General features: G+C 48.2%; 1 protein-coding gene across 3 annotated transcripts in view; it reads left to right on the top strand.

The window, feature by feature from the left end:
* Nucleotides 1-24194, top strand: part of map1ab (microtubule-associated protein 1Ab) — a 169907-nt gene that overhangs the window by 137270 nt on the left and 8443 nt on the right. For 2 of the 3 annotated variants that reach the window (XM_073024808.1, XM_073024810.1), the window contains 4 exons: nt 3248-3330; nt 5035-5175; nt 7920-17973; nt 22352-22587. In XM_073024808.1, the coding sequence (XP_072880909.1) occupies nt 3248-3330; nt 5035-5175; nt 7920-17973; nt 22352-22587 (10514 nt within the window). The remainder of the gene's footprint in view (nt 1-3247; nt 3331-5034; nt 5176-7919; nt 17974-22351; nt 22588-24194) is intronic. The other variant, XM_073024809.1, reaches the window with a different exon arrangement.

Genomic DNA, 24194 nt, shown 5'->3' with positions numbered 1-24194 from the left:
CTCATCTCTGTTCTAAAGGTACATTCTTCTATTCTGAGGCCCAGACTCTCCCACTATAGGGACGGAGGTCCGCATTGTGCGTGGGAGCAGAGCCTGTGACAGGCCAGGTTCCGATTCCAAATCAGTTAGTTAATTTTTAAATTGCAGACAGTCTCACTGCTTGGGTCTGCCTTACTGCTGACACTTTTAGAGTTCTGGGGCCTTGGTTTAGTTGCATAGCTCAGTTGGTAACAAAGATGTCGAATCCGAAGGTTTGCGCCACAGCTTTAACAGTGTGGAGGGAGCACCGTGCTACAGGAGGGATGTTGTGTAGGGAGTGCTATGGGGGAAATGCGGAGGGAATCGTAAATGATTGGAGGTGAAAGGTTTGTGGCACAGTAGCATTGTGGTTAGTGTGACGGTTTATAGCACCAACGATTGGGGCTCAGTTCCTGCCACTATCTGTGAGGAGTTCGTACATTCTCCCCATGACCGTGCGGGTTTCCTCCGTGTACTGTGCTTTCCTCCCTCATTCCAAAGGTATGCCGGTTATGTTGTGAGCATGCTATGCTGGCAGAAACAAGGCAACATGTGTGGGTTGTCCCTAGCACATTCTCGGACTGTGTTTGTCCTTGACGCAAAAAATGCATTTCACTGTATGATGATTCAATGTACATGTGACATATAAAGCTAATCTAATCTTTAATCTGAGACTCTTATCTCCCTTTGCAGGACTCAGTTTGGAGGGGACTCCTGACAAAATCGTCACCAAAAGTAATCCCTCAATCTCACTAAAGCAGTTATTACTGTTACTTTGCGTATCGTTATCACTGTACGGTTTGTGGGTTCCTGCCATGGGTGGGTTACCTCCCACACGTCCATCAACATTCCCAGTGCTTTAAAACTGCTTCTGTAGTTGTGGAACATCCCATTCTGGTGACAGGAGACCTTCTCTCCTCTCAGCTGGAGGAGCTCAGCAAGTCGGGCAGGAGGGTAAACAGTCAATGTCTCAGGCCGAGGCTCCACACTATAAACCGCTTTCAGTAGCATTATTTTATGTACAGCACTGTACTACTGCCTCAAAACAGCACACTTCACAACATGTGTTCCTGATGTTAAACCTGCTTCTGATTTTGGTTCACTTTTTATAATGCTGGTTACATCATAAATACATGCTTGCATGGGTCCGAGTTATGCCTGCCTCTTTGTCAGCTACATGGAACTGTCCGTGTTCCAAGCCTACTCCAGTATCGCTCCCCAACTTCATCGTCAACTGTATTGGTGCTGCTTCCTGCTGGTCGGTTTCATTAACTTTGCCTTCACCTTGCACCCCCCCCCCCCTCAAATTTACTTGGTCCATTTCCAACACCTCTCACCCCTTTCGTGATTTCTCTGTCTCTATCTCTGGAGACAGTCTATTTACTGATATATAAACCCACAGATTCTCACAGCTACCTAGACTATACCTCCTCCTACCCTTTCACTGTAAATTTGCCATCTCCTTCTCTCAGTTCCTCTGTCTCATCTGCTGTCGGGACGAGGCTTTTCATTCCACAACTAATGAGATGGCCTCCTTTTTCAAAGAAAGGGGCTTCCCTTCCTCCATCATCAATGCTGCCCTCACCCGTACCTCTTCCATTTCGTGCACGTCTGCTCTCTCCGCATCCTCCCGCCACCCTACCAGGGATAGGATTCCTCTTGTCCTCACCTCACCCCACCAGCCTCCACATCCAGCACTTAATTCTCCATAACTTCTGCCATCTCCAACGGGATCCCACCACCAAACACATCTTTCCCTACCCCTACTTTCTGCAGGGATCACTCACAATTCCCTTGTCCACTTGTCTCTTCCTGCTGATCTCCCTCCTGGTACTTACCCTTGCAAGCAGAACAAGTTGCACACCTACACCTCCTCTCTCACTACCATCCAGGGCTCCAAACAGTTCTTCCAGGAGAGGCAACACTTCACCTGTGAGTCTGTTGGGGTCATATACTGTATCCAGTGCTCCCAGTGCGGCCTCCTGTGAGACCCGATGTAGATTGGGAGACCGCTTTGTCGATCACCTACATTATATATGCCCCTAAACATACACAGTCTGTTTTTTCAGTCTTGATGAAGGGTCTCAGTTCGAAACGTCAACTCTTTACTCTTCTCCTGGCCTGCTGAGTTCCTCCAGTATTGTGTGTGTGTTGTTCTGGTTTTCCTGCAGATTTTCTCTTGTTTATGTATTTAAATGAAATACAGAACAAAGTAGAATACTACTAATACCACACCAGTACTATAAAACCATGTATTAGTTCCTAATAGTTATTGGCAAAGGAATTCAAGTGCATCGTGATCTTTTGGTTAATTGTAAATGCACAAAATCAGTGCAGACACCTAGTGCTGATAAAGGACTGCCTTCATATAATGCTTTAAAAGATTGCATCTTCCAAATCTTCATTTTCATTGTAACTTTCAAGATGATTGTTGATAACTTACATTTCTCCATAGTTTATAACTTGTTGAAGTAGTGAAATTGTTTCATATTCACTCCCAGCTATTTCTGGCATCTCCAAACCTGAATGCTTGAAACCGCGATGAGCAAAATAGCTCCAAGTTGGCTCACTGTGTTTTCTCTTGCCAGTGACAAGAATCTTATTTCATCAGTGACAAAAATGACTGTTGAACTCAAACACCGGCAACTGGCGCTATTTAAAATCTGATCACTCAAAGCATGGTGCACGTGAGTTAAAAACTGTTTGACAACAGGCTCCCGTCCCAGTTAAATGGTATAGTGTCCCTGGTAAACAAAGGGGATCTCAGCTATTTTAGCTTTTGCTTTTTAAAGGTTGTCCACCCGAATCCACTGCACATGTAAATAGTGAATAAAGTTGAGCCCTGATCAGGTTTCGGGCTGGAATGTCGACTGCTTAATCCTCCCATAGATGCCGCCTGATGTGCTGAGTTTCTCCAGCATTTTGTGTGTGTTGCTCAAGATTTTCAACATCTGCAGAATCTCTTTATGTTTAGGATTTACTTTGGTGCAGATTTACATCTGATTAGTCACCCTGTACGGCTGCTGTTTAAATGTTGAGACTTCAGGGTGAATCGATAGGAATCGGGAATCGGTTTGCCTATGCAGTGTTAGGCACTGCTGCCTAAGAGAGTTGGTCTTTTGTCCGTGTGTTGTTATTGCTTTGAGCTGTGGGTATGGTGTACTTTTGTTCCTGCGACTACCAGCACTCCAGCCTGATCTACAATCAACCTGTGTCCATTGTTTTTCAGGCCAGAAGACTCTCCACCACAGGAGCGATGAGCTGGAGACCGTGGTCTTGGTGAACCCTACGGAAAGCACCGTCACCTCTGAGGTAACGGGATCACGCAGCCAAGCAAGACTGGCCTTTCAGCCCATCTTCTCCGCCCTGCCCTCCTACCCTCCACCGTGCCCCAGCACTCTTCTTTGTCCCTGCAGTCGTTAGAGAAGTGGGAGCTATGAGTGGAGTTGTCAGTGAGATCCCACGTCCCATTAATGTCATAACAGACATTATTCAGTCTCAGTAGTTGTTCTAGCACCATATTATGTGACAGAATGCAGCACATGAGGTGAAATGGTACTTCCAAGGATTGCTTCTGCAGTTGGGTGATGAGCTTAGTGTCTGAACAGCTCACTGTGGCTGCCTTGGTTCGGGCATGATGGTCAGGCTTCTGTTTTTCCAGTCCTGTGGTCTGACTGGCCATGGATGACCCCCATGGTGTAGCCTGACAGGGAAGATGTTGGGCTGTTAGTCATTGAGTACGGCACCAGAGAAACAGGCCCTTCGATCCATCTAGTCCATGCCAAACCATTATTCTGCCCAGTCCCATTGACCAGCACCTGGACCATGACCCTACACACCCCTCCCATCCACGCACTTATCCAAACTTATCTTAAATGTTACAGTTGAACCCACGTACACCACTTACGCTTGAAGCTCGTTCCACATGCTCATCAAACTCTAAGCGAAGAAGGGTTCCAGCCTGTAGAGCAACACTTGAAGCTGTCGGCATTAAATTCCAGCTGTCATTTTCAGCACAGTTTCCCAGCTGGTCCAAGTCTTGCTCGTTGTCCACTACACCCCCAATCTTGCTGACATCCATACAGTTGTTGGTGCGGTTTGCCACATTATTGATGTAGATAACCAGCAACAGATCCCTGTGGCACACCACTAGTCTCCAATCAGAGAAGCAGCCATCTGCTACCACCCTGTGGCTTCTGCTGTCGAATCCAATTTACCACCTCATCCTGAATGCCAAGTGACCAGCCTCCCCTGTGGGATCTCGTCAAAGTGTCCTCACTAGTTGGAGAGTTACCAACAAGGGGACCAAAAGACAAGGTAGGGGCCCAGTCATTTAAAACTGAAGTATGTCTTCTCTACCCTGGTGGGTGGTATAATCTGAACCAATAGGAGTATTTAATAGATAATTAATAGAATGAGGAATGGGGGGGGGGCGCAGAGAAATGGCGTAGAAGAGGAGTTGAGCGCAGCATAGATCAGATTCAAGATTTAAGTTTATTTATCATGAGTTCATGGAAACAAACTGTGAAATGAGTTATTTGTACCGTCGACCAACACACCTAAGGGCATGCCAGGAGCAGCCTGCATGTGGCTGTATGTCCTAGTGCCGCCATAGCGTGCCCACAATGTTCATCAGAACAGCAACACAAGCCCCTTTCATTCCTCCCACGTACATAGATACTGACCCCACGGACTCTCACGCTCCCCTATAAAACATCCCCACATTTCCCCATCATAGCAGTAAGGGTCACACTATTATGTCAGTGTCAGGAAGGAATTTGTATGTTCACAACAGTGAAACAAGCCCCAGTCCTCCTTCCCGCCCACATACATACACATCCCTAGAACAGGCCCTTATAATCATATTAGCAGGCAGTGTAGGCTTATGGGATGTAAGGGCCTATATTCTGCTACCCACCACAATGCATCTGGCTCAAGGATCAAATGTTGGGAATATCATTGGGGAGGGGTGGGGATTGGAATCCAGCCGTGTAACTTTCCTGGTTCTTCCTCTAGGTTCACTCCCTCGTGACAGACTCATCCCGCCACAAGCTCTTGATTCTGTGTGGGCAAACCACCGAACAAGCAGGAGACTTGATTCTACAGACCGGAACATACACTTTTCAGAGATTCGTCGAGACCTTTGCAGATTCCGAGGTGAGACCTCCCTCCCGTCGCGAGCCATTAGAGGTTGTAATCGGTGGACTGCGGTGAAGGGGAGGGGAGGAACTGGGCATATCTATGGTACATCCCAGACGCCATCCACGGAAAAGTCCCGGGACAGGATTGTGGAAGTGTTAACTGGTTTAAGCACCCAGTCACTGCTGCCTACCCTAGCATTAGTTTAATGTCTGATCTACAATACCCCCTTACAGGGAACGTAAAAAAATAAGCCCTTTAGCCTACAATATCTGCGTCAAGCACAATGCTAAATTAAACTAAATCTGTGATCCATGTCCACCCATTCCCTGTGTATAATCTGCTCTGTTAGGTACAAGAGTGGAACCCGGTGGGCTCTTCTCTTGTCGTAGACCCGCCACTCGATGTGCTGTGATGCTCTTCTTCACACCGCTGTTGTAACACTTGGTTATTTGAGCTACTGTCACCTTCCTGTCAGCTTGAACCTTGAACCAATCTGGCCATTCTTCTCAGACCTCTCATTAACAAGGCGTTTTTGTCCACAGAACTGCCACTCACTGGAGTTTTTTTTTTTGCACCATCCTCTGTAAACCCTAGAGTGTTGAATGTGAAAATCCAAGAAGATCAGCAGTTTCTGAGATACTCAAACCATCCCATCTGGCACCAACAATCATTCATGGTCAGAATCATTTGGGTCATGTTTCTTCCCCTTTCAGATGTTTGGTCTGAGCCTCTTGACCATGTCTACATGCTTTTATGCATCGAGTTGCTCCCTCATGATTGGAAGGTTAGATATTTGCATTAACAAGCCTAATAAAGTGGGCACTGAGCATAGCTGAAGAGTAACACATACAAAATGCTGAAGGAATTCAGCAGGTCAGGCAGCATTCATGGAGAGGAATAAACTACAACTGTTTATTCATTCCATTAAATGCAACCTGACCCGCTGAGTTCCTCCAGTATTTTTGCGTGTTGATCTGGATTTCCAACATATGTAGACTCACTTGTGTTTATGATTTGCATCTAGTTGATCCTGCCTCCACTGATATTATCCTTGCTGATTTTGCTTCCACAGTTTAGCACAGGAACAGGCCCTTTGGCCTACAATGTTGTGTCAAACTAATCAAACAAATTAAATACTTAACTAAACTAATCCCTTCTGCCTACACGGCCTATAACCCTTCATCCTCTCACTTGTCTGCCTCTTAAAAGCCTCTGTTGTATTTGCTTCAATTACCACCCCTGGCAGTGACTTTCAGCACCCACCATTCTCTGTGTAAAAAGAACCTTGCCCCACGCAGAGTCATACAGCATGGAATTAAGCCCTTCAGCCCAACTCATCCATGCTAGTCCCATCTGTCTGTAATTAGCCATAGATCTCAAATCCTCTCCTATCCACGTAGTTATCTAGATGGCTTTCAAATGCTGGTAGAGTAGCATGGCAGTTAGTGTGACATTTTACAGTGCCAGCAATCAACGTGCGGGGTTCAATCCCCACTGCTGTGTGTAAGGAGTTTGTATATCTCCTTGTGGCCACGTGGGTTTCCTCCAGGTGCTCCGGTTTCCTCCCACAGTCCAAAATGTACAGGTTCATAAATGGTGGGCATGGCAACACTAGCCGGCTGCCCCCAGCGTATCCTTGGGTGGTGTTGGCCATTGCCCCAGATGACGTATTTTGATGTACACGTGACAAATAAAGCTAATCTTTATCTGCTAAGGTGTCTGCCTCAGCCATTATTTCTGGCAGCTCACTCCAAATGTGCACCACCCTTTGCATGAAAATCTGACCCTGATGTTCCTTTTAAATCTCTTCCCCTGATCTTAAACCTCTTGTTAATAGCACCTCTTCCCTAGAAAAAGGCCATTCTCTCTCCCCGTCTCTGCCTCTCATGATCTTGTACACGTCTATCCAGTCAACTCTCAATCTCCTACCTTCCATGAAATAAAGTCCTAGCCAGTATCAGCATTAGGTTTACTACCACTGCATGCATCATGAATTTTGTTGATTTGTGGCAGCAGTGAAGCGCAATACATAAATATAGCTATAAATTACAAAAAGAAGCATTTAATTATTTAAAAACAAGTGCAGAAAGAAAGCAAAAAATATTGAAGTCGTGTTCATGGTTCATTGTCCATTCAGGAATCTGATAGCAGAGGGGAAGAAGCTGTCCCTAAAACTTGGGAGTATGCATCTTCAAGCTCCTGTAACTCCTTTCTGATGGTAGTAATGAGAAGAGGGTGGTGAGGGTCCTTAGTGATGGATGCCGCCTTTCTGAGGCATCGTCTTTTGAAGGTATTCTCAATGGTGGGGAGACTCGTGCCTTGATGTAGCTGGCTGAGTTTGCAACCCTCTGCAACTTTTCCTGATCTTGTGTAGTGGCTCCTCCACACCAGAGAGTGATGCCAGCAGTTAGAATGCTCTTTCACAGTGCATCCGTAGAAGTTTGCAAGAGTCTGTGGTGACATACCAAATCTCCTCAAAGTCCTAATGAAATATAGCAGCTGTTGTGCCTTCTTTGTAATTATATCAAAATGTTGGGCCCAGGGCAGATCATCAGAGATGTTGACATCCCAAAACTTGAAACTGCTCACTCTTTCCTCTGCTAGTTCTGTCCAGTCATTCCTCCGTGTCCTCTGATCCAGGGAATAAAGTCCTTGTCCACACAACATTTCCTTTGACCGTACCTTTCCCTCACTGTATATGTCATATCTATTTGTATATCCTCTGCTTGTCTGATTCTCTTTACGCGCTGTTGTTTCAGGTGACAGAACTACTGAGCAGTGCTGAAGCCGATACCAAGGCTTGCATTACCGTCTGTCACCCTGGCGAAGGAGATTGGAACAACCTCAAGCAACACAATCTCCAGGGATTCATCAATATTCAGCTGAACCCGGTGCCCACCCTGCCCGAGATGGATGGCGTCTCTGAATTCACAGAGTACCTCACAGAATCCGTCGAGGTGCCCTCGCCCTTTGACCTGCTGGAACCTCCGACCTCGGGGGGCTTCCTCAAGCTCTCCAAGCCATGCTGCTACATCTTCCCTGGTGGGAGGGGCGACTCGGCGCTCTTCGCTGTCAACGGCTTCAACATCCTGGTGGACGGCGGTTCCGAGAGGAAGTCATGCTTCTGGAAGCTGGTGCGTCACCTGGACAGGATCGACTCAATCCTACTGACGCACATCGGGGCCGACAATCTGCCCGGGATTAACGGGCTTTTGCAGAGAAAGATTGCAGAACTGGACGAGGAGCAGTCGCAGGGCTCCACAACTTACAGTGACTGGATCAAGAACCTTATCTCCCCAGAGCTGGGTGTGGTTTTCTTCAACGTACCCGACAAACTGAAGATGCAGGAGTCCTCCATGAAGGTTAAGAGGAGCATTGAAGAAGCCTGCTTAACACTACAGTACCTGACTAAACTGGGAGTCAAACCAGAGCCTCTCAATAGGGTTGTTGGAGCTACTATTGACCCTATTCCACTATTCCACAAAATGGGAGTTGGCCGATTAGACATGTACATCCTTAATCCAGTGAAAGACAGCAAGGAAATGCAATTCCTAATGCAAAAGTGGGCCGGGAACAGCAAAGCAAAGACTGGCATCATTCTTCCCAATGGCAAAGAGGGTGAGATTTCAGTCCCATACCTCACATCCATCACAGCTCTGGTTGTGTGGCACCCAGCCAATCCCTCCGAGAAGATAGTCCGAGTGTTGTTCCCTGGCAACGCACCGCAGAACAAGATCTTGGAAGGGCTGGAGAAGCTGAAGCACCTGGACTTCCTCAAATACCCAGTGGCCACACAGAAGGACCTCATTGGTGGTTTAACCCCACCTGTGGTGAAGCAGACGAAGATGAGGCAGAGGACGGACAGCAAAGAGAGCCTCAAGTCCTCGCCGAAGCCAGCTGCCCCCAAGCCAGTGAAAAAGGAAGAGCCCACGGAGGAGACGGTGACAAAACACCCCGAGGTTAAGGCGGAGGTGCTGAAGGAGAACAAGTTAGAAAAGAAGGAGGAGAAGAAGGGGAAAACAGAAGTGGAGAAGGCCACAACAGATATAATTAAAACAGAGAAGAAAAAATTGTCCAAGGAGAAGACTGTCAAAAAACATGCAAAAGACAAGCAGGCAAAATCAGAAGAAAAGAAAGACAAGGAGAAAAAAGAGATTAAAAAGGAGAAGAAAGAGGTTAAGAAGGAAGATGTGAAAAAAGAGGAGAAAAAGGAGGTTAAGAAAGATGAGAAGAAGAAGGAAAAGGAGGCCAAGAAGGAGTCAAAGAAACTGCTTAAAGCTGATTTAAAGCCTTTCACTCCAGAAGTCAGAAAAACACTACACAAGGTGAAGGTGCCGGGCAAGAAAACAGAAGTCAAAGGCAAAGTTTCTAAAGGAAAAGATGAGGTGGAGCCAAAGGCTGAGCCCACCCTGGCCAAACCAGCACCTCCAGAGCCAACGGCCGCTCAGTTACGTGAGGAGAGGTCTATCATGTCTTCACCAGAGGACCTATCCAAGGACTTTGAACAGCTGAGGACTGAAGAAGCGGCCAAAGTTGAGGCTGTTTGTGTAGAGGCAGCCAGAGGTCCTGGCGAAGTGGAAGAAATGGCTGAGGTGGAGGAGAAAAAACCTCCAGACCAGCTGAAGGCCAGCCCTGGACAGGAGGAGATTGCCAGACCACCTGACGTCGACTCTAAGGCCCCTCTAGAATCTGCAGAGGAGATAATCTCAGCAGCTGCAAAGGAAGTGTCACCTCCAGAGGAGGAGGTCATCCGCCAGCCTGAACCCTCGGTAGAGAAGATCCTGGAAGATGAAAGTGTCGCCTTGGAAGAGTCGCTGGAAATGAGCGAGTTGGAAGAAAAAGTGGTTATGGTAAAAAAGGATGAAGAAGCTCTCACTAAGGACAGGTTAGAGCCCCGACGCGATGAAGAGCCTGAGGAATACCAGGCTGAAGAACAAGTGGCACCTCCAGAAACACTGGGAAAAGAGATCGGAAGGAAGGATGAAGAGGAAGAAATGGAGAAGTGTGAGCGATACATTGAATCGATGGAGACAAGGGAGCAGGTTGAGGAAAGTGAGGGTGAAGAGGTGGTGGAGAAAGCAGAACTGGAAGAAACGGTGGAAGCCGTGGATGAAGACAAGAAGGTAAAAGCCAAGGAAAAGGAACGTGCACTCCACGAGGACCTGGGAGACCAGCTGCACCCCAGTGAGAAACAAGACAAGGATGTTTTTGAGCGTGAAACACTTCCGGCTGAGAAGCAGGTTCCACTACAAGAAGCCAAAGTAGTGAAGGCCAAGGAAGACTCAGTGCCAACACAGCTCCTGCCTGCTCCCGGACCAGCGGGCGAGCCCATCTCGTACATCCAGGATGAAACCATTCCCGGCTATTCTGAGACAGAGCAAACTATTTCCGACGAAGAGATTCATGATGAACAAGAGGACCAGATATCTCACCTAAGATACGAAGTCGACACATATGACATCTCCGTGCCAGACGACACAAGGTCGTTCGATGCCGTTCATGGAATGAAGGAGATCAAGGCCATGGCAGGAGCCAAGGGCTTTACGAGGGAGGAGCCCGAGATAGTCATCTATCCCTCGGAGATCGTTGCAGCCCCACTGGCTGAGGAAGAGCACATCTCTTCCGCGGCTTCCATCACCGAATGTGATAAGCTCTCTTCCTTTGCCACGTCCATGGCAGAGGATCAGTCAGTGGCTTCAGTAACGGCACCCCAGACTGAGGAGACCGGGAAGAGTTCCCTGTTGCTGGACACTGTCAACAGCATGGCCTCCTCCAGGACAGAGGCCACCCAGGGCAGAGACTACATCCCATCCGCGGGCACCATATCCCCAACTTCATCGTTGGAGGAGGACAAGTACTTCAAATCACCACCTTCTGAAGACTCTCACCCCATTGTCGAAGTTGCCAAAATGGAGGAGGAGGAGGAGGAAGAGGAGGACCAGACACCAAATGTTGAGGTTCCGACTAAGCTTAAAGAGCAATACACTGCGATGTTCCCAGAAAAGACCGGTCCATCTCCCTTCCTGCCAGACGCGTTTACCACTGCCGACCAAACCATGGATGTTCGGGGTACTGATGCCAAGCCTAAACACGCCCTGCATTTCGTCACAGACTTGCCAGAAAGCGATGAGAAGTGTATCAGCCCTGACGAAAGCACAGTGAAAATGGCCTCGCCTACTCAGTCAGGTCCCACCAGTGCAGGACACACCCCTTTCCACCAGTCGCCAGTTGAAGAGAGAACTGACTCTGTTGAGACTGAGCTGGAAGATCAGGCAGCACAGGAAACATCCATAGCCACTGAGGAACCACTTAGAAGTGAAGACTTGCCGGGTTCCAGGGAGAGTCCTCTTGGTGACTTGCCACCAAAGCCCGACTCCCTCAGAGAATCTGCTCTGCCTTGTCCACCAAGCTCTGACCTCCAGCATCCTGAGCCGACTTCAAAAGAGGATCTGATGCACTCACAGGAGTTCCGAGCAATAGAGAAGATGGAAAAAGACGCCCACGAGACTGAACATGCAACGACCGAGAAAATGGAGAGGGATATTCAGGACTGGAAGCCCACTCTGACCAAGGTGGAGATCCCCGAGGAGAAACCGGCAGCTGCTGAGAAGCTCAGAGAAGAACTCCTTGAGGAAGGAGAGGATGCTGCAAAGGTGGAAAAAGAAGCAGTGAAGAAATCTGCTGCTCCTGAAGAGGCAGAAAGCTTTGTCCCAGAATCAAAACCCGCAAAATCTGAACCCGAAAAGACTTTGGATCTTCTGGAACAGAAACCCGAGCCTGTCGAAAAAATAGACAAAGAGGAGCCATCTGCCTTTACTGAGAAGATAACTAAAGAGACTTCAGTGAAGGAACCTGCAGTAGCAGATATCGTAGAACAAAAGACAATCTCTCTTGACGAGGGAAAGACAAAGGAGGAAGACTTGGGGAAGATCTCTCTTGATATGGGAAGGAGTGAGAAAATGGAAAGTGAGAAAATCAGTTTGGATGAGAGACCTGGAGATGTTGACAAAATTGCAGAAGAAATGTTAGACAAGAAGTCCATCAGTGATAGAAAAATTGAACAGAAGGAAATGGATATCTCCCTTGAAGTTGGAAAATGTGAGGAGGAGGAAATGGAGAAGAAAACTGTCAAAGCTGAGCAGATGGATAAAGATCTGCAGAAAATTCCTGAAGATATTAGCAAAACTGAACATGAAATGGAGAAAATGTCTATTGACGTTGGAAAGAGTGAGAAGGAAGAATTGAAGAAAGATGTCACAATTCATACAGAGATGGTTAAAGAGGAATTAGACACAAAACCTATTGATGTTGAACATTTGGAAAAGGAAAAAGGAGCTGGTGAGATTGAAAAGACAGTTAAAGAAGAATTGAAGACAAAATCTATTGATGTTGAAGATTTGGAAAAGGAAAAAGCTGGTGAGATTGAAAAGACAGTTAAAGAAGAATTGAAGACAAAATCTATAGATGTTGAACATTTGGAAAAGGAAACAGGAGCTGGTGAGATTGAAAAGACAATAAAAGAAGAATTGAAGACAAAATCTATCGATGTTGAAGATTTGGAAAAGGAAAAAGGAGCTGGTGAGATTGAAAAGATGGTTAAAGAAGAATTGAAGACAAAATCTATCGACATTGAATATTTGGAAAAGGAAAAAGGAGCTGGTGAGGTTGAAAAGATGCTTAAAGAAGAATTAAAGACAAAACCTATCGATGTTGAACTTTGGGAAAAGGAAGAAGGAGCTGGTGCGATTGAAAAGATTGACCACAAGTTGCCTGAGGAGAAATCTATTGAGATTGGAAAGACTGAATCTGGGAAATCAGAGAAAATAACTACAGATGCTAGTAAGATTGAGAAAGAACTGGAAAAAGGACATGGAGATGTTGGAATGATTGAAAAAGAGGAGCTGGAAAAGAAGATTGGAGACAAGGAATTGGAGAAAATGTCTATAGTTGTTGGAAAGACTGAGGAAATGGAGAGTGAGAAAGAGGATTGGGGAAAGGTGCCAGGAGATGTTGTGAAGATTGAACCAGAGATGTTAGAGAAGAAATGTATTGATGATGGCAAGGTTGAAGATAAGGAGCTGGCAAGGATTACTATGGATGTCGTCAAAAGTGAGAAAGAGGATTTGGAAAAGAGATCTGGAGATGTTGGAAAGATAGAACAAGAGATAGTGGAGAAGTCTATTGATACCAAAGTTGAACACAAAGAATTAGAGAAGATCTCATCTGATATTAGTAAGAGTGAGAAAAATGATTTGGAAAAGAGACTTGGAGATAGGGAAAAGACTGAACAAGAAATTTCAGAGAAGGAATCTGTTGATGATATTGAACACAAAGAATTGGACAAGATCTGTGTGGGTGTTGGAAAGAGTGAACAAGAGGAGCTGGAGATGGAATCACCAGACACTGCAAAACTATCGAGGGTGGACCTAGAGAGCGAACTGGGAAAGAAAGTTGAAGATGTTGAAAAGATGGACAAAGAGCTTCCAGAGAAAAAAGTTCTAGATGCCATAAAGAAAGATGAAGACATCTTGCAGACAAAACCAGCAGATGTTTTGGAGAGTGGAGTTGTAGACTTGGGAAAATTGGAAAAAGGCCCAGAGAAGAAACCTGCAGAGGTTGAGAAGGTGGAAAAGTATGGGTTAGAAATGGAACAAATAGCAGAAAAAGTGGACAAGGATGCACAGTTAAAGATATCAGGCGAATTAGAAGAAAGAATAGAAAAATTACAAGCTACAACAACTGAAAAATACCCCGTTGCTGATTTGGAAAAGGGGTATGCACCAACCGAAGATGTCCATTTTAAAGCTGACTACTCTCCAGCTACAACTGAAGTCGATATAACAGAAAAATATATTACTGAGAAACAAGACCAACTGAAAGGTCAAGGAGAAAGAATAGCAGAGGCAGCATATTCATCAGAAGATCAAGATCTTCCTGATGTTATGGAACTAATACCAACTGCCGGGAAGCTGAAAAGCAAGGAAGAAATTTCAAAAGAACCTCTCCCTAAAGACATGACATTAGCAGACCAGAAGGACAAAATGAGTCCTGTAGAACTGAAAGAGGAAAATTTACTGAACAAGCTGTTAATATCGGAACCTTCGCTGTATCTGAAGGGTGAACTCGAGGGCCAGGTAGTGGATAAAGCAGAATCTGTCTGTGTGCCTGAAGATGTCACCACAAAACCAGATACATGGGAACCCCTTGTTGGACGCAAGAGCCCCAGAGGAGACGAGGTGTCCCCTTCAGAGACAGAGGGACTATCGATAGGCAAAGCAGAGTTGGTGAGCACTGACTCGAAGCCTGCGGTCGATTATAGCAAGTGGAATCCCCCTTCGTATGAATCTCAATCCTATATGCAGGAAGAATCCAGGGTTAGCAGTGGTCTGCCCCACACGCCATCTCCCGAGGACTGGCCAACTGAGAAATTCACAGGAGAGGTTCGACTAGCTGGGAGTGAAGATAAAGAAAAAGGCAGTGAAGTCCATTATTCTTACTACACAGATGAAAAGTCTTCCTCTGGGTTTGACTACTCTTGGTCTGTTGAGCCAGGAAGCAGCCAGCTTCCGCCTGCCTCTGACAGTGCCTTTGAGAAGGAGCGGGACCTCTCTCTGGAGTCAAAGCCTTTAACTACACCTTTCCCACAATCTGAGGACTTGTGGACAGGGGCAGAGTCAAAGCTCACTGCTGTGTCCACCACTGTAGTGACAGCTCTGGAAACGGCAAAAGAACCAGCAGGCGAGAAGGAAATGAAGAAGTTGGATGTCCTTCCTGGAGAAGCCCTGAGAAAAGAAGAGAAAACTTCTCAGGAGCAGGCCTACCCTCCACCAGACGGGAGTCTGTACACATCCGTGTTCAAGGAGAGTGAAGCCTTGACAGGTGGAAAGGATTTTGCACTTGGTGAACAAACCTACGGTCATACAATGCATCCTCCTAGTGAACAGCAGGCAGTTTCCTTCACTCAATTAGATTACCAGTCGGTGACCTGTTCAGAGGCAAAATGGAACAGTTTTGGGCTTGTTGCCGGGGAATGCTACACTTGCACTTCAGTAGGGGGAGATAAGGATGCAGATACTGAGGTGAAAGCATTCAGTTACTCTGAGGTGGATGAGAAGAGCAAGCTCCCGGGGCTTGAGGACCTCTGCAAGTCACAAAAGGAGGTTGAGCCTCTTGCATTCCATCAGCTGTCACAGCCACTGGACACCCCATTCGGGGTGGCCTGGGAAACCAGAGAGGCAGAGAAAGAAGCCACACTCCGCATGTCACCGTCAGAAAAGGAACCCTCCCAGCACAGCCCCCTGGGCGAGGAGCAACCAACACATGCGACAACTGAAACGAGGACTGAGAGGCCGCTGGGATATTCCCAAATTCCAGAACTTCCCTCGCCCCTCGCTCCATCAGCGAAAGATGTCCCATTGACTGATGCCGAGGACAAGCCGCATTCTGAGCTGAAGCTGGAGCCCAGTTTGGGCGAAGGAACCTCAGACTCTCTCAGCCCTATCTCTCCCGAAGGAAGGAAGACTTTGGCCCTAAGCAGCCCGGAGTCCAAAGACAGCTCTTCCTCCTCGCTAGTGTACACAGAAGGGCCCCACATTGATTCTAGCATGTTTGGGACCAGTGCAGCCAAGCAGAAAGCACCAGAGTCGAGTGTCCTGGGATACTATGGGAAGGAAGCGGGTGAGAGCAGTAGTGACTCTGAACTGGAAAAAGGTTCCAAGGACAAGTCAGAGAAGGAGCAGCCCAAAGGAGAAAAGGGAGCGAGCTGTCTACAAGCAGATCTAGATTGGAGGGCTCGCTCCCCCAGCCCCCAGCCCCCTTGGACACAGCAACACCAGCTGGAGCCCACGTTGCCGGGAACTGCGGAACAGCAGCCACGGGAGCGGAGTCCAGCAAAGTCTGAGGAGGAACAGCTCTCTCTTGGCCACCAGGATCCAGGCACCCTGACTCCCAGTCACCACAAGGAAGCCCTGCAGAGCTTTCCCTGCGAACTGGACTACCCCTGCACCAAAGCAGCAGAGGAGGAGGAGCATTCCAAAGTTCCTTCCACTCCTTCCCACACACCATCTCCTGAGGACCCACCAAGCGAGATATTTACAGGAGAGATTGCCAAAGTTGCAAAGGTGGAGGGGCAAGATCCCAGCAAAGCCAAACCCCAGGAGGGGCAGTTTGAGCAATGGGGCCCTGATTCCCTTGGCCTAGGCCAGGGCCTTCCACCCACTGGCCAGGGACTCCTAACCACCCAGCAGGAGCTCTGGGCAGTCAGTGCCAAACATTCCTGCGCAGACAAGGAGGAGAAACCCTCTGCTGCTACCTTGGAATATTCTTCCTTGGCCAAGGAGAAGTTGTCTGCAGTTCCTCTCCCCAACGAAGGCCTGAAGGACAAATATTTGGAAGTATCCCAAGATGCCTTTGCTCCAAGCCCCACCCAGGACCTTGCTCCCTCCTCACCTGGACCAGCCCGTGATCAGAGTGCCAGCGACTCATCAGGGAGTGGGCCTTCAGCGGAGGGGACCAGTTCCCAAAGGCCTGTTGAGGGGTTGCACCTGACCCTCGAGGCTGGAACCCCAGCAAGGAGTCTGGATGAAGTGTCACCCTTGGTTCCTGCGGACAAGGCCGTATGCCAGGCTGCTGAAGCCGAGGAGGTGACCCTGGTAGAACACAGCCCGGCCTATCTGTGTGATATTGAGGACTCCACCTTGTCCTGCAGGATCGAGTGCCAGGGGTCAGCCCCTAAAGCAGAAGCTGAAGATTTGGGAGGGGATTTCCAGACTGCCAAACCTGGGCCAGGAGCGGGAGGCCCAACTGAGCGCCAGGCCCCAGGCCTGCCACCTCCCCTGGCCACACCAGAAGCCAATGGGCCAACAGAGACAGGTTTTGCCTCAGTGCCAGCCTGGAGCTTGCTGGGCCAGGAAAGGGATGCAAGCACCAGCCTGGATCCAGCCTCGAAGATTGAGCTAGCAGCCCGGCCATCTTCACTTCCTCCGTCCCAGGGGACGACACTGCGGTCCTCAGAAGGGTCTGGACCTCAGCCCAGAGGCACTGGGTCTAGCTTCTCCTGTAGTGACCACAAGCTCCTGAAGGGTGAGCTGTCACCGTCCTTCATTAACCCCAGTCCCCAGCTGGAAATGGAGGAGGACATTCGCCCCCAGGCCACGAGTAGGGGGGTGGAGGATACCTGGAGGCCGGAAGTCCCAGGGCAACTGCGCCCTGATAGTCCACCCACTTCTGGCAGCGAGTCACCACCCCTCAATTCAGACTCGGACGTGCCACCTGAGACAGAGGACTGCCCCTCCATTACAGCTGAGGGGCCCATCGACTCGGACGAGGACGGCGACTTCCTGCCAGTGGACAAAGGCACTGGCACCACACTCCACCCGCGGCCAGGTCCTGACCCGCTGCCCGCCCCTGCCGCGGACCCCCAGCCCCAGCCTCCACCACCTGACGTCTGCATGGTGGACCCCGAGGTGCTAGGTGGTGATCCGGGCCGGCTGCTGAGGAAGGAGCTGAAAGACAAGGCCAAGGGCACCAGGAAGACGGCCAAGTCCAAGGCAGCCTCACCAGGCCGCAAGGCTGACAGCAAAACCAAGCACCCCACCACTCCTGCCAAGTCCGCCTCACCCAAAGAGCCCGGTGAGAGGTCGCCGAAGGCGTCAGCCAGCAAGAAGAAGGAGAGGGAGGCGGCTGAGAAACCGACTCGAGCCTCCAAGGCCGGCGAGACTCAATTATCCCGGGCTGAGGACAGGGACGACGTCTCCAGGTCCAGCCAGCCCAGCCCAGGCAAGGCGCTGGTGAATGGGATCAAGTCCACCTCAGGTAAGAGATCAAACTCCGGCCTTGGGGAGAGTGACCACAGTGAATGTTCCCCTTGCTGGCCCAGGGCCCTTGAGAAAGGAGGCATTGGAGAGGGACTAGCGGAGGTTCACGAGAATGCTCCCATATCTTATGATCTAAGGTGGAGAAATGCCTCTCAAATCTACTCAGTCCTTCCCCACAAATCACTGATAGACAGACAAGACATACTTTATTGATCCCGCGGGAAATTGGGTTTCGTTACAGCCGCACCACCAAGAATAGTGAAGAAATATAGCAATATAAAACCATAAATAATTAAATAATAATAAGTTAATCATGCCAAGTAGAAAAAATAAGTCCAGGACCAACCTATTGGTACAGGGTATCTGATACTCCGAGGGAGGAGCTGTAAAGTTTGATGGCCACAGGTAGGAATGACTTCCTATGACGCTCAGTGTTACATCTCGGTGGAATGAGTCTCTGGCTGAATGTACTCCTGTGCCTAACCAGTACATTATGGAGTGGATGGGAGTCATTGTCCAAGATGGCATGCAACTTGGACAGCATCCTCTTTTCAGACTCCACCATCAGAGAGTCCAGTTCCACCCCCACAATATCACTGGCCTTACGAATGAGTTTGTTGATTCTGTTGGTGTCTGCTACCCTCAGCCTGCTGCCCCAGCACACAACAGCAAACATGATAGCACTGGCCACCACAGACTCATAGAACATCCTCAGCATCGTTCGGCAGATTTAAAAGACCTCAGTCTCCTCAGGAAATAGAGACAGCTCTGACCCTTCTTGTAGACAGCCTCAGTGTTCTTTGACCAGTCCAGTTTATTGTCCACTCGTATCCCCAGGTATTTGTAATCCTCCACCATGTCCACACTGACCCCTTGGATGGAAACAGGGGTCACCGGTGCCTTAGCCCTCCTCAGGTCCACCACTAGCTCCTTAGTCTTTTTCACATTAAGCTGCAGATGATTCTGCTCGCACCATGTGACAAAGTTTCCCACCGTAGCCCTGTAATCAGCCTCATCTCCCTTGCTGATGCATCCAACTATGGCAGAGTCATCAGAAAACTTCTGCAGATAGCAAGACTCTGTGTTGTAGTTGAAGTCCGAGGTGTAGATGGTGAAGAGAAAGGGAGACAGTACAGTCCCCTGTGCTGCTGACCACTCTGTCTGACAGAGGCAGTGAGTTGCCCGAATTGAGTCATATGGACATCTGTGATGGGCTTCGAAGTTAGGTTGAAAACGGAAAGATGATGATGTTGAAAACCTGAAAGATAAACAACAGGAAATGCTCACGGATCGGACAGCATCTGTGGAGAGAGGAAAGGTCTGGGGCACCTCATCTGAAGGATCCCGTTGACTGACTTTCTCTCTCCACAAATGCTGCCTGACCTGCTGGGTGTAGCCGGTTTTGTCCCAAGTCAGGATGGTGTGTGTCTAGGAGGGGAACCTTCAGGTGGTGGTGTCCCCATGCCTCCTACAGGTTGTTAGGGGTGGTGGGTGGGTTAGCCGGTGCTGGCAGAGTGGCCTGGGCAGGGATCTTGTAGACAGCGCACACTGCAGCTACTCTGTCAGTACTGGGGGGAAGTGAACGTGCTGCGTCCACCCCCATTCCAATATTGCCAGTGGTGGTCAGGTCAATGTCATCATAATCTTACAAATCCTGAACTCCCAGTTTTGCAACAAGCGCCCATTCTAGCACTTCTCCGCTTCAGAGTGCGAGTGACTTCTCTCTTTGTTTGGAGAGTGTGATGAGACAATTGTGCCTGTCCCCAAACAGGACAGAATGAAGCAACAAAAAAAATCCTGTTTCTGCACACTGGTCAAATAGCCCATAAACACCGTCTCTGCTACAACATTCTGCCTAACGGATTTGTTTTTCAAAGGATGTGTTCTGTTTTTGTAAAAGAAAATGCCTTTTGTTCGGGGAAATCGGCAACAAGCAGATGCTGTGTTAAAGTGAGAGCGGACCGTTTTGGGTTCCCCCAGACAGAACATACAATATTACAGCACAGGAAAGCCCTTCGACCTACGATGCTGTGCTGACCCACTCTAAAATCAGTCTAATCCTTCCCTCCCACATAACCCTCCATTTTTCTTTCATCCATGTGTCTATCTAAGAGTTTCTGAAATGCCCCTTCCACCACCCCCGACAGGGGATTCCATGCACCCATCACTCTCTGTGTAAAACAACTTACCTCTGACACCCCCCCCCCCACTGTACTTTGCTCAATCACCATGAAGTTATGCCCCTGGTATTAACCATTTCCATCCTGGAAAAAAGTCTGGTTCTCCACTCTGTCAGGTCACTCCAAGGAGAAAAGCCCCAGCTCGCTCAGTGTATCCGCGTAAGACAACTTGTCCAATGCAGGTAGCAAACTGGTAAATCTCCTCTGCACCCTTTCTAACACTTCCACGTCCTTCCTATAATGAGGTGACCAGAATTGAACACAATATTCCAAGTGTGGTTTAACCAGGGTTTAAAGAGCTCTTGCTGTCACCTTCTCAGGAGCCTGTCGACGCCAGGGTCAAATGGCTTCAGGTCAGGGGTTATTAAAGCAGAATGTAACTTTCAGGTTCAGCTGTCATGGAGAAGAATCCAAACTGACCTGTAACCCTAGAATGGAGTTAATTTGGTCAAATCCATGATGGCTCCTTGCAGGACAGCCTCGTGCCCCAGGGCCCAGCAAACTCCAGTCTCTCCTGTCTGTCCAACTCCTTTCTGAAGGCGCTGGATTCTGAACTGGCAACGAGCCGTGCAGTGATAGAGCAGGGAGACGGGCCCCTTGGCTCATCTCACCGAGTCCCAATGGCCCGCATTTGGCCTAAATCCTCTAAATCTTTCCTTTCCTGTACACGCGTGACCCCGCCATCAGCAACACTCGTCTCCGTGTCCTCCAAGTTATAGGGACCGGTTGAATAGGTTTGGACTTTATTGGCGGGAATGTAGGAGAATGAGGGGAGGTTTGACAGAGGTATACAAAATTATGAGGGGAATTGATGTTGAATCATAGGTTAGGGATGTAAAGTGAAATGTTTAAGGGGCACGTGAGAGGTAACTCCTTTACTTAGAGGGTGTTGTGAACGTGGAACCAGCTGTCAGTGGAATTGGTGGGTACGGGTTTGACTGGAGCAGGTTTGGATAGGTATGTAGATGGGAAGGGTGTGGAGGGTTAGGTAGATGGGGGTTAGCAGAATCAGTACAGACTAGATGGACCAAGGGGACTGCTTCTGTCCTGTAGTGCTTTGTGACTATGGTTCCCCCTTGTGTTTCGATGCATGAGGAGGTAATCATAGAGCTTTTACAACTGTTTTCCTGCACACTGGGCACGTCTAGTTGCAGTGGGAGTTGCTCCCTGTGTGTTATCTTGTCTGAACCTGTCGCCCTCAATGAAATCTTCACTCAACCTCTGCCCTTTCAAGCCTGGCTACAAAATGCCACGCCAACACCTTGAATTGTCTGTGGTCTTATTCCCAATCCTGCGATGATTTCAGCAGACACCCTGTTTGAAGCATAGGACAGTACAGCACAGGAACAGAGCCTTTGGCCCACGGCATCTGTGCTGAACAAAATACCGAATTAAACTAATCCCTTCTGCCTAGTATTAGGAAAAACAATGCTAGTTGTCTAACCTATCTATTCCTCTCACAATTTTATTCAAATAATGCAGTACTAGAGAAGTTTACAGAGCTTTCCGGAATCATACAAATGTAACCATAGGGGACACACGGAACAATTGTATGTACATACTATGACCACTAGGGGACACACTGAGCAACTGTATGTACATACTGTGACCACTAGGAAGAATACTAAACAGTTATATTTATATAAGTAGCTATAAAAATACAAGCAGATAATTAATTGTTAAACTGCAAAAAAAATAACAATTAAACAGGCTAATCCAACATCTCGGAGGGTGCTGTTACAGCACCAGTGATCCAGATTCAATTTCCACCACTGTCTGTAAGGAGTTTGTATGTTTCCCCTGTTACCTTGGGAGGCGGGGGTTCCCTCTGGTGCTCCAGTTTCCTCCCACGTTCCAAAGACGTATAGACTGGTAGTTAATTGGTCACACCGATGTAATTGGGTGGTACAAACTTGTTGGGCCGGAAGGGTTTGTTACTGCATATTCTGTGAGTCTAAATAAATCTGTATCTCTAAATAAGTAACTGAAAATGGGGTTGAGGAAGGAAAAATCCGCCAAGACCGAATGGTAGAATGATCCCGATGGGCCAAGTGGCCCACCCTTGCTCCTGTGTCTTATGGTTTGATAGGTGTTGCGGATAGTTCCGGCCACGGCACCTCGCAGCAGGGCGGGCCAGTAGAGTTTCAAAGCAGGGCCCACTTTGACAAAGTCGCTCACCCTGAGCTTCTCTCCCAGCAGCTCCCACCAATACCAAGAGCAGCTCAGGAGTCCCCGCGGGCCCTCCTGTGTATGTCGACCTGGCGTACATTCCCAACCACTGCAGCGGGAAGAATGTCGACCAGGAATTCTTCAAGCGTGTACGATCCTCCTATTACGTGGTGAGCGGGAACGACCCTGGAAGCGGAGAGCCGAGCCGGGCCGTGTTGGATGCCCTGTTGGATGGGAAGGCCCAATGGGGGAACAACCTTCAGGTGGGTATTTGGTCCCCAGATCATCCTCCTGTTTGGTTTCTCCAAGCATACACAGACACAGAGACACACACACAGACTCACACTCGCAAGTTCTATACAATTCCACACACAGAGACAGACAGACACACCCCTTCGCTCCCCCTCACACTTCCAGCCCCACCGCCCACACTACACGCTCCATCAGACACGCTTTTCTGAGTCACCGTGCTGTGGTGTGCAGCCCCTACACCCCTGACCCACTCAGGGTCATGGGAACTGCTGTGTCAGGAGAACGTGGAACACTGGGCAGATGCCCCTCCTGCTCTGTCGAGGTACACGGGAGATCTGGGACAATGCTGACAAGGATCAGCGTCATCCTAAACAATTGATCAGGTCTTACTTGATCTGTGTTTTTGGGATCTTACTGTGCTCAAACTGGCTCCTCTGCTGCAGTGACCATACAGGTCTGACAGCACATTTGTGCATCCTGAAAGGGGCAAGGGAGTTGCTATAGAAATGCTAAGTATGTTTATTTCCTCATGATGTGATTGTGAGTATCTCTTTGAGGTCACAGATATAGTGAGGGGAGACCTTCAAATAATAGTTGTGAGTAATCAGTGCATCAAATCCACTCTGCACTGTGAGAGCTGGGTGTATGCCCCTCCTGAGGTAGATGGTTCTCCAGATGATAGCTGCCCAGAGCAGCCAGCAGAACTGGAGTCCCCACCCAACCCGAACGTTCTGTCTCCCTCCTCCCCTCTCCCATCGGGCACCTGAAAGCACTTACACCAGGCTCAATCCCATCCTGCTGTTACCAGGCTCTTTGCCTCACTATCTATCTCATTATGATCTTGCACCTTATTGTCTACCTGCATGGTTAGTGCTTTACCCTGTTCCTCCTCAATGCACTGTGGAATGATTGATCTGTATGAACAGTGTGCAAGACTAGCTTGTCACTGTATCTCAGTACATCAAAGAAAGTAAATTTTATTATCAAAGTACATATACGTCACTACATATAACCCTGAGAGTCATTTTCTTGTGCACATTATCAAGAAGTCTATAAAATAATAACCATAACAGAATCAATGAAAGACTGCCCAACTTGGATGTTCAATCAGAGCGCAGAAGTCTACAAACTGCAAATACAAAAAGAAGAAATAATAATAATAATAATAAATAAGCAATAAATGTCAAGAGGAGATGAAGAGTTATTGACAATGTCCATTGGTTTTGGGAATATTGCAATGATGGGGCAAGTTGAAGTTGAATGAATCTGCCCCCTTTGGTTCAAGAGTCTGATGGTTGAGGGGTAATAACTGTTCCTGAACCTGGTGATGTGAGTCCTGAGACTCCTGTACCTTGTTCTTGATGGCAACAGTGAGAAGAGAGCACGTCCTGGGTTGTGGGGGTCTCCGATCATTGATACTGCTTTCCTGTGACAGCATTTCATATAGATTTGTGCTCAATGGTTGTGGAGGGCTTTACCTGTGATACTTGTAGGATTTTCTGTTCAAGGGCATTGGTTTTTTCATACCAGGCTGTGATGCAGCCAGTCAATATACTGTCCACTACACATCTGTTTGTCAAAGTTGCTGAAACTCCCTAAACTCCTAAGGAAGTAGAGG

This window comes from Hemitrygon akajei, chromosome 21 (assembly GCF_048418815.1).
Source record: "Hemitrygon akajei chromosome 21, sHemAka1.3, whole genome shotgun sequence".
NCBI lineage: Eukaryota > Metazoa > Chordata > Chondrichthyes > Myliobatiformes > Dasyatidae > Hemitrygon > Hemitrygon akajei.
This window is presented reverse-complemented; position numbering and strand designations above follow the sequence as displayed.